At 39.8% G+C, this 9,022-nt stretch overlaps 1 protein-coding gene across 4 annotated transcripts in view; it reads right to left on the bottom strand.

The window, feature by feature from the left end:
• Positions 1 to 9,022, bottom strand: part of LOC114629575 — a 70,436-nt gene that overhangs the window by 54,767 nt on the left and 6,647 nt on the right. For 2 of the 4 annotated variants that reach the window (XM_028777616.1, XM_028777617.1), the window contains 2 exons: positions 5,961 to 7,194; positions 156 to 1,934 (listed from right to left, as the gene is read on the bottom strand). In XM_028777616.1, coding sequence (XP_028633449.1) covers positions 612 to 1,934; positions 5,961 to 7,172 — 2,535 coding nt within the window. In that variant the 5' untranslated portion in view covers positions 7,173 to 7,194 and the 3' untranslated portion in view covers positions 156 to 611. Of the gene's footprint in view, positions 1 to 155; positions 1,935 to 5,960; positions 7,195 to 7,642; positions 7,773 to 9,022 lie in introns of those variants that run through there. The other 2 variants (XM_028777618.1, XR_003712695.1) reach the window with 2 other exon arrangements.

The following is a 9,022-nucleotide window of genomic DNA, read 5'->3' as shown; positions in this document are numbered from 1 at the left end:
GAGAGAGAGAGAGAGAGAGAGAGAGAGAGAGAGAGAGAGAGAGAGAGAGAAACTCTGGGAAAGATTCAGGCTGAAGATATAGGCTGAAGATATTCCCCATCAAGTTGTGGAGGAAGTTGAATGTAGGAAACTGAAAAGAAGCAACCAGCCTCATCTCAGACACAGAATAGTATAATCAGGTTAATTTAGGTATAAACTAGTTGGAGAACAAGCTTACTGAAGTTATAGGCATTATTGCATAAATAAATATAAATGAACCTCTGTGTCATCATTCTGGAACAGAGACAGATATAGAAATGCACAAATGGTTACACAGTCTACTAACTTCTTCATCTAGGGGAGTGTGGCACTACTTTTGGAATCTCCATGGGACAAATGATCCAAGGTTAATTAGACAAAGATATTGCAAGTGATATGTATGCAACCATAAATTCTCATAATGATACTTGAATGGAAGGGAGTTCTTGTACTCTGGACAATGCTTTTTCCACTTGCCACAGTGATATTCTGTTTCTGAAAAAAAATGAATCCCCTTGTTTTTCCCAGTAAATATTTTTTGCTTAAAAGTAGGCTTTAAGCCAGTACCTGAAGTCAGTCCGAAGGCTAGTAACTCACAGCTTCATTCCTGCATCCCAGTATTCAGGGAAGTCAGACATGCATGATCCTGGCTTCTCTGATAAAAACTCTTCCTTATTAAGGAGAGACTTGGCATCACTTGCCACAGTATCAATAAAGAGACTTTTCCAGTAGTAAGACTTTCTAAAGTAAAGGCCTGAGGCAAGTGGTCCCCCAGTAACATAGGAAATATATTCAATATATTTCAACAGTTTTTCTTTGAAGAATATGTCTTTGTTCTTAGTAAACACATGGAGACACTTAAGTTGTGCTTTGATTTCATTCACAGACACATTGAAATCCTTGGCAATATTTTCTAGTGAGGCTTCATCCAGCCCAAAGTATGACCTGTACAGATTCAAGGTCTCCTCCAAATTCTGTATTTCATTTTTGATGAAGCCCCGAAGTGGAATGGTGGCCCATACTCCAGCCTTCAGGGACTCCAGCCAGATCTTTTGTTTGAGGAAATCCCTCTTCCGGTCAATGGCAGTCTCAGTAACACTGTGCAAGGACATCATGAAGACATGACGCTTGTGGGCTGGGAGCTCCCTCAGTAGGGTGGTCTCCAGCTTTGGGAAGTCAAATTCAGACACATCACAGTTAGAGACTAGGAAGACTGGAGGCTTACTGGAGAGAACCTTCTGAAGATGCTCTGAACAGTCATCTCTAATTTTCTTTAAGACACTGTCTCTATTGAAAGTCTTAGGTTTAGTCCTCTGTTCATTACTGACATCTTGATCTATCCTGGTCCGGACAAAGTAGAACTTTTTGTCCATCTTTTCAATGGCTTTGGCCAGATGTGCATCAATTTCTTTGAAGCGTGCAGCTGAGACTATAATGAAGAAGTCATACTCACTAAACTTCATTTCTGTTAGGTAGTTTTGTGGTGGGAAGTTAGTGGACCCAATGCCAGGCAGGTCCCATAGTGTTACCTTTGGAAGCTTTGGGTGTTGGTATGGAGTTCTCTTCATGGTTGTCTCTACCACTCCTGTGGGGGCTGCACCTCCTTCTTCTTCTTTCACTCCCCTCAGGGCATTGATAAAGCTGGATTTCCCTGTCCCTGTTTCTCCAATCACAGCAATGTTGAGTGGGGCTTTGTCAATGTTTCTCAGAGCATGACTAATTTCAGACAGTGCCCCCTGAAGGTTCTTATTTTCCAGATGGGATTCAATCAAGGCAATGGTTTCATCAGAGAAAATTTTGCTTTCCTTCTTGAAATTCTTTAAAAGTTTTTCAAAGCTGAATGCCAAAAGTTGTGCAGTTAAAGGAGAGGGTCTGCTAGAGGAAGGCTTGCATGTAGCTGTGTGCAGTGGAGGATGCTGAATAGAGAAAAAAAGAGAGACACTCATTATTAATAGAACAGGGCAAAGGCTAGGAGTTTTTTCTTATGGTATAGAGGGACTTCAGCTGCTGATATCATTATAACCAGAACACCTTCCTTTCTGTTCCTGGCTGCTGGCTCCATCTCTGCTGTGCTTGTCATGTGCCTTCATTCACCCCTTACCTTCTGTGCTTTCCTTCCTCCTTTGTTGTCCCATTCACAATCAACTTGTTTCATGTGGTTTCCTACACCAATGTTTACTCCTTATTTTAAGTTGTCTATGCATTCTGTTTACTCCTATAACATTTAACACCCATAGGTTGTACAATCCTTAAGGGCATATAGATCAAGGTCTCAAAAACCTCAGTCAATGTGTCTTACAGAAAGGCTCCCTGCCTCTATTGAGTTCTATGTGCCTTGGTTTCTAGGCCTCATGACCTCTAGTCCCTTAGCACAGCCCTTCCAGTTTCTCCTGTATAGTCTGTGAATAAAGAAAGAAGGGGCATAAGGTGGGGAGCAGAAAAGATTCTTGACATGACCGCTAGATGTTTGGATACATTATTATATATGTATAATGAACTCCATTTTAGCCATGAAGAAGACTGAAATCATGTCCTTTGTAGGAAACTGGATGTAGTTGTAGGTAGTCATATTTAGACAATAAAGCCAGTATCACAAAGACAAATATATTTTGTCATTCGCAGAGCTTAGGTTTTGTATAAATACATGTTGTAGATATTGCATGAGGTGGAAGTGAACCTGGGGAACAAAAGAACTGAGGGCAAACTCATAACATCCAATGTGTGCTTGTTTGAAACTTCAAAACTAGTTGTTTAAAAGATTCATTTGAAAGGAGATATGTGATCCCTTATCTTTCAAAAGAGCAGGCAGAGGCAAATTAAAAAGTATTTTCATCAAAGCCCTTCTCTGAGGAAGTATCAGTTTCATGCAGAGTACTAAGAAATTCCCTGTGTGTTTCTCTTTTCTAGTGTTCAGTTTACAAACATCAGGGAAACAACTCTCTCCCATTCTCCCCACCAAATTGAAAATCCCAACTAGATGCAGAGGAAAGTCATGAAGGAAGGAAGAATCTTAGAAAGGGATGTTAAAGAAGACACTAAAAAAAAAAAAAGACTTTTTTTTTTAAAGTTAAGAAGCCCAAATTAAAAAGTATTTCCATCAAAGCCCTTCTCTGAGGAAGTATCAGTTTTTCAGGCAGAAGAAACAAGATAAAGGTCAGATGTGTTTCCTTTAGGAATCCACATATTACATATATGCCCATATATTAGATATTTTGGACGTTTAGGCCACATTCATTTTTTGTCTGATACTCCTATTTTATTATAATCTTGGAAGGACAGTAAAAGTATATTTCATAAATTGTGGAAAACCAGACTTCATGATAGCTATGACTGTAGATCACAGTTTATCAATATCGATACTAAAAAGATCAGAACTTTGGGATGAAGGGTATAAATCCATAGCTGCATTCTTTTCTTTTGATGTTAAAAATGCACACAGAACTTTAGAATTAGAGTTGGAACAGAAGGAAACTGCAGGCAATCAGGAGAGATGGGTTTCAGTTTGCTTGAACATTCTGATGTATGAATATTTCAATACAGAAGCCTGAGGTATACAAAATTCTATGCTTGAGCCAATCATCTTGTTAGAAATCATGTCACCAATAAAAGTAAAGTAAAGGAGGGCATCAATGTAGATCCTACAGTCACTAGGAATAATGTATTCCCACGGTAATCATTTGGGAAATTGTATGTGAAGCTGCATGCATGTGTGTAGGTGCACAGTTGTATAGTATGAATTCCAGAGGTCTACCCATCTTTGCCTCTCTGGTGCGGGGATGCCCACAATTGATTTAAAAGTAGAAGCAATATTTAGGATCTCCTGGTAAGTGTAGCTACAGAAATGAATTCAAATTCATGTACAATGCATCGTTTATACCCTACTATTTATGTCACAGTTGTTTGCAGTGTATAAGAGTCCCAGTCTTGTGTGACCATCTCAAATAATGGTTCTCAACAATTCTGATATGGACTGAGTGAAAACTCACTAAATGCCACCAGAATATTGATATGGCCAGGCAGAAATAAACCTAATATTACATTAAAACTCAATCTCCTTTTCACTTTCTCACTTTCCAGGAGAATTTTCTTAATAAGGACATCCTATATAAGTGGCAGATATTTCCATTGAGAAGCACAAATTGCTACACAGAACAGCATAACTATTGAGATTAGACAAGGCAATGATGCACACAAGGGATCATAAATCTCTAATAAAAGATTCTGAAGAGGGCTGGAAAGATGCCTCAGCAGTTGAGTGGCCTGGCTGCTACTCTAGAGGTCCTGAGTTCAATTCCCAGCAACCATATGATGGCTCACAACCATCTATAATGGGATCTGATTCTCTGTTCTGAGTGTATGTGAAGACTCATATACATACAAATAAATGTATAAATAAATATTTAAAAAGATTTCAAAGAAATTGTAGTAGATTAAATTCCTGTCAAATACTTCATAAATAAAGAAAAAAATCTCAGTCACATGAGAGGTGAGAAATGTTGAAGGAGGAAATGTATCTGATGAACAACAGAGCATGTATGATAGGAACATGAAGAAGAGACTTTTGAGGGTAACAGGGAACTAGATAGATAAGGGAGGGGCATGGCAGAGTTCAGTAGGCAGAGGAATGAACGAATAACAGATAAGAATTAATGAAAAGGTATAATGACATACATGTATGGAAATGCCATAATGAAACTCATCGTGTGGATATGCACCTAAAATATAATGAAATAGAATAAACCTCAATGAGATCCAAGAAAATATTGATGAGTGAAATTAAAATGAAAGCATAATATTTTCATGAGAAATTCACAAATGTAGGATTTAGAAAAAAATCTTAAAAGTTCATTTACCATATACACAACACACACATACCAGATAAGAAGGCAGAGTAAGAAGGTAGGAAGAAAGGAAGGTAGAAAACAAACAAGGAAGGAGGCAATCAAGTTTCAGTAAGTAACCAATGAAGTGAGATGCTCCAAAGTAGTGATGAAAGAAATTTCAAAGTAGACAACAAAAATTGCTAAGAATCCTGTGTTTATAGTTTATAAACATTCACATAGTCAAACTGTCCACACTTCATAAAGTGCTCTACAGACTCAAAGCAATCTCAGCTAAAATATCAATGCTGTTTAGAATAGAACTGGACTGTGGAATCACAAAACTCACATGGGAGCAGAGAACACTGCAAATAGCCAAAACAATATTTATCAAAACAAAAGGGGCTAGGAGTCACTGTAATACCTAATTTCAAGGCATAACACAGAGCCACAGTGACAAAAACAGCCCAATAGTGGTGCAAAGACAGGTCCATAGCCCAACAAACTGACAGGAAGAGCAAAGCCAGAAATAAATTCATACTAATACAGCCAACAGAATGGATCTACAGTCCATCAAAGTCTCAGCAAGATTTCCAAATACTCATACTCCACAAAACACACATGATTTGAAGAATGGAACTGTGAAAACTCTACATCAGACAAGACTAAACCTTGATTCTTACCCTTCACTCTATACAAAAACCAACACTAAGTGGGCCAAAGAGCTTACTATAAGATTGAAACCTTGAAGCTCTTAAAGGGAAATGAGTATGAAAAACTTCATCAGAAATTCCCACATGGGGTCTGCAAAGCCTATACAAACTGCCAAGTAGCATTCCATCTAACAGAAATACTTCTTAACTACAAAGCAAGTAAACACCAGAGTAATGAGATGATTTACAATGAAAAGCCTTAGGAGTGCATCATGTAACAGTCTCAACTAGAGAGACCCCAGCATGTCAACAGGTGTAGAAATTGAATATGACAAAATTCATCAGAGTCACTTTGAAACATCTCAACGAAATGAGTTAGACAGGTGCTTTCTGGAACAACTGTGGAAACACTAATTTTTCCCAGGAATTCCTCCGAATATAGAGAGGCGTTAGAGTTGAATGAGCTCACCTTCTCTGTCAAAAGCTCTTCATTATTGAGGATAATTTTAACATCGCTCGCAACTGTGTCAATGAAATAATTCTGCAAGTGGAAAACCTTTGAAAAGTAAGGATGTCGAATGTAGTTCAAGAGTTTATCTGTTAAGGATGTATCTGGCTCATCTGAGAACAAATGTGGAGACTTAATGTTTGCCTTGAGTTCCTCAAGTGTAATGTTCAAATCCTCAGCTATGTTTTCCAGTGATGCTTCATCCAGGCCAAAGGAAGATCTATAGTCACTCAAAGTCTGTTCCAACATCTCTAGGTCATTTTGGCTCAATCCTCTGAATGGTATGGTAGCCCATGCTCTTGGCATTATAGATTCCTTCCAGATTTTTTGTTTCAGCACATCCTTCTTCTGGTCTATGGTGGAATCCGTAACAATTGGCAAAGTGATCATGAACATGTGGCGCTTGTATGCTGGGAGCTCGCTCAGAAGGGTGGTCTCCAGCTTTGGGAAGTCAAAGTCTGACACATCAAAGTTAGAGACTAGGAAGACTAGAGGCTCCTGGTTGGTCACTTCCTTAAGTATACTTGAAACGGTATTTCGAATCTGCTCTAAGATGTTCTCTTTATTGAATGTCCTAGGATCACTAAGTCGTACAATCATTAGATCAAGATCTATGTGGGTTCGAATGAAACAGAAACTCCTCTTCATTTGCACAATGGCTTTGGCAAGTTCTGAGTCACTATGCTTAAAGCGTCCAGAAGAGACAATAATGAAGAAGTCATACTCTTCAAACTTGATCTTCGTCAGATAATCATGTAGTTGGAAGGCTGTAGACCCAATGCCAGGCAGGTCCCATAGTGTCACACTGGGAAACTTTGTGTATGTGTATGATGTTCTCTCAGTGGTTGTACATATCACCCCAGTGTGAGCAGCTGCACCTTCTTCATCAGCCCCTACTCTCTGTAGAGCATTGATGAGACTGGACTTTCCAGCCCCAGTTTCCCCTATCACTGCAATGTTCAGTGGGGCTTTCTCAATGTCACTCAGAGCATTGCTGATTGCAGAAACTGTTTCCCGAAGGTTTCCTTCCTCTAGGGATGCTTCAATGTAGGCGGTTAATTCTGGAGACAGGATTTTGGTTTTCATCTTGAAATTCTGAGGATTTCTGCCCAAGCTGGAAGTCAAATCAGGATCCTCCTTTGGAGGGGGTGTAGAAGAGTAAGTCTGACCCATGTCTGGGAAATGTTGATGATACCTAAGGGAGGAAAGAACCAGGAAGGTCAACAAATTAATTCAGTAAGAAAAACCAGTGGGAGATCAGGACCCAGAATCTGCCCTTACATTATAAATAGGGACTTTCTTTTCTTTAATCAAATGTACAGGTCTAAATAGCACTTATTCCTGGGTTTAGCTTTAAATTTTGGTTTGACTCACACTCCTTAACCTTGACTATTTTCTTCCTTACAGAGATTTGTGGATTTCAGGTTTCAAAGCTCTGTATAAATCTGGCTTGGAGTTGGTCAGCTCCCAAGTCTGGTCTGTGGCCATCACTGATCAGTCTTGGAGCAAATTCTCAATGAACTATCCCTGGTTGAGTGAGATTGGTTTATGGTGTGGTTTGTGGGTTAATTCCAGGACCCCAACACAAGTAAGTGTTTTGGATTTGTTTTTTTTTTTTTTATATACCCCAAGCGATGTCTCACCTTGGTGTTCAACTTGACTCCATCTGGAATGAAGTGAAACCCAAGTAGCTAGGCACACCTTGTGAGACATTGTTCTACAATGGGTCATTTGAGGTTGGGAGACCTATCCTAAATCTGGGCTACGTCTTCTGGTGGCAGCCCACAGAAAAGGACATGGAAGAAGGAAACTTTTCTTCTTTGTCTGCTTGCTCTCATTTGTGCTTGCCACGTTTATCCATTCTGCTGCTGAGGCATTCCTTCACTGGTATTACAGCCCACTTCTTAGGGTTTCCAGTGTACACTGAAGGCCAGCTGTGACATTCAGGCTCATGAACCGGGTTCTTGGCACTTCCTTCAGGATTCATTATAATGGCCTGTTCTGCTACTTTGTAATGGCCTGTTCTGCTGCTCTGGTCTGCAGGTCAGGGTCTAGCAAGAGAGAGAGAGTGGGGATGGTGGGGCGAGAGATGAGAAAAATGGAGACAAGACAGAGTCTGATCTAGTCTCATTTATTGAAAGGAAATCCTGGGTATTTATTCCCTTTACCACGTGCATACCCTCGTGGACAAGCTTAGCTGAAGGCACTACGTCATGTGCCTAGCAGTGTGCAGACCACGTGCACCTAGCTGCTGGCAGCATTAAATAGCAAACAAGATGTTTATCAGAGTGTGCTCAGCTGTTTCGGGCTGTCTCTTGTCAGGGTATATAGCTCGAGATGGCTGTAAAGATGATTTTCAGCTAAGAGTCGGCTCCCAACAATTCATCTACTCTTAGGCTGGTCAGATCAAGGTGGTTAGCCACTCAATTAAATCTCCTTTAATGTATATAGATTCTTGCTACCAGTTCTGCCCCTGTGGAGAATCTTGACCTAAACTATGTAGAAATGAGACTATTCTACCTATATCATCCTAGTTGAGAGGAAGGTAAATGGATGGCCAGCACTCGTGTATCTTAATGATAGAGACAGTCTTCTTAACATCATCTGTGAGTGAAAGGTCTCCTGTCTTCTCCTTTTGATTCCATAACACAGAACTATGTCTTTATTCTGTGCATCCCAAATGGGAACACGTGACTCTTATATAGAGCCGGTACAAGACCCATTATGGATGAACGGTACACGATGGTACTTTTATAGAATAATAGGAAGGTATTAGATGTTCATCCTGATTTGGTTTATAAGTTCATGTTGGTCACAGGAGGATCAGGTAGATTTTAGGAATAGGGTATACAAGAGGCCCCCGGAGGGAGGAGTTAATCTCAGACTGGGGACAATTCGCCTAAGAGCCCATGGATTTTACTAAAATCAAACATGCTCTTCACAATAAGTTACTGAGGAAACTGGGAAAGGAGAGAACACATTGCAAAATAGCCAATGTTGTGCCAAGTGAGAAAACAGCCAAG

The sequence above is a fragment of the Grammomys surdaster genome, unplaced genomic scaffold, assembly GCF_004785775.1.
Source record: "Grammomys surdaster isolate TR1022 unplaced genomic scaffold, NIH_TR_1.0 313, whole genome shotgun sequence".
Taxonomy (NCBI): domain Eukaryota; kingdom Metazoa; phylum Chordata; class Mammalia; order Rodentia; family Muridae; genus Grammomys; species Grammomys surdaster.
This window is presented reverse-complemented; position numbering and strand designations above follow the sequence as displayed.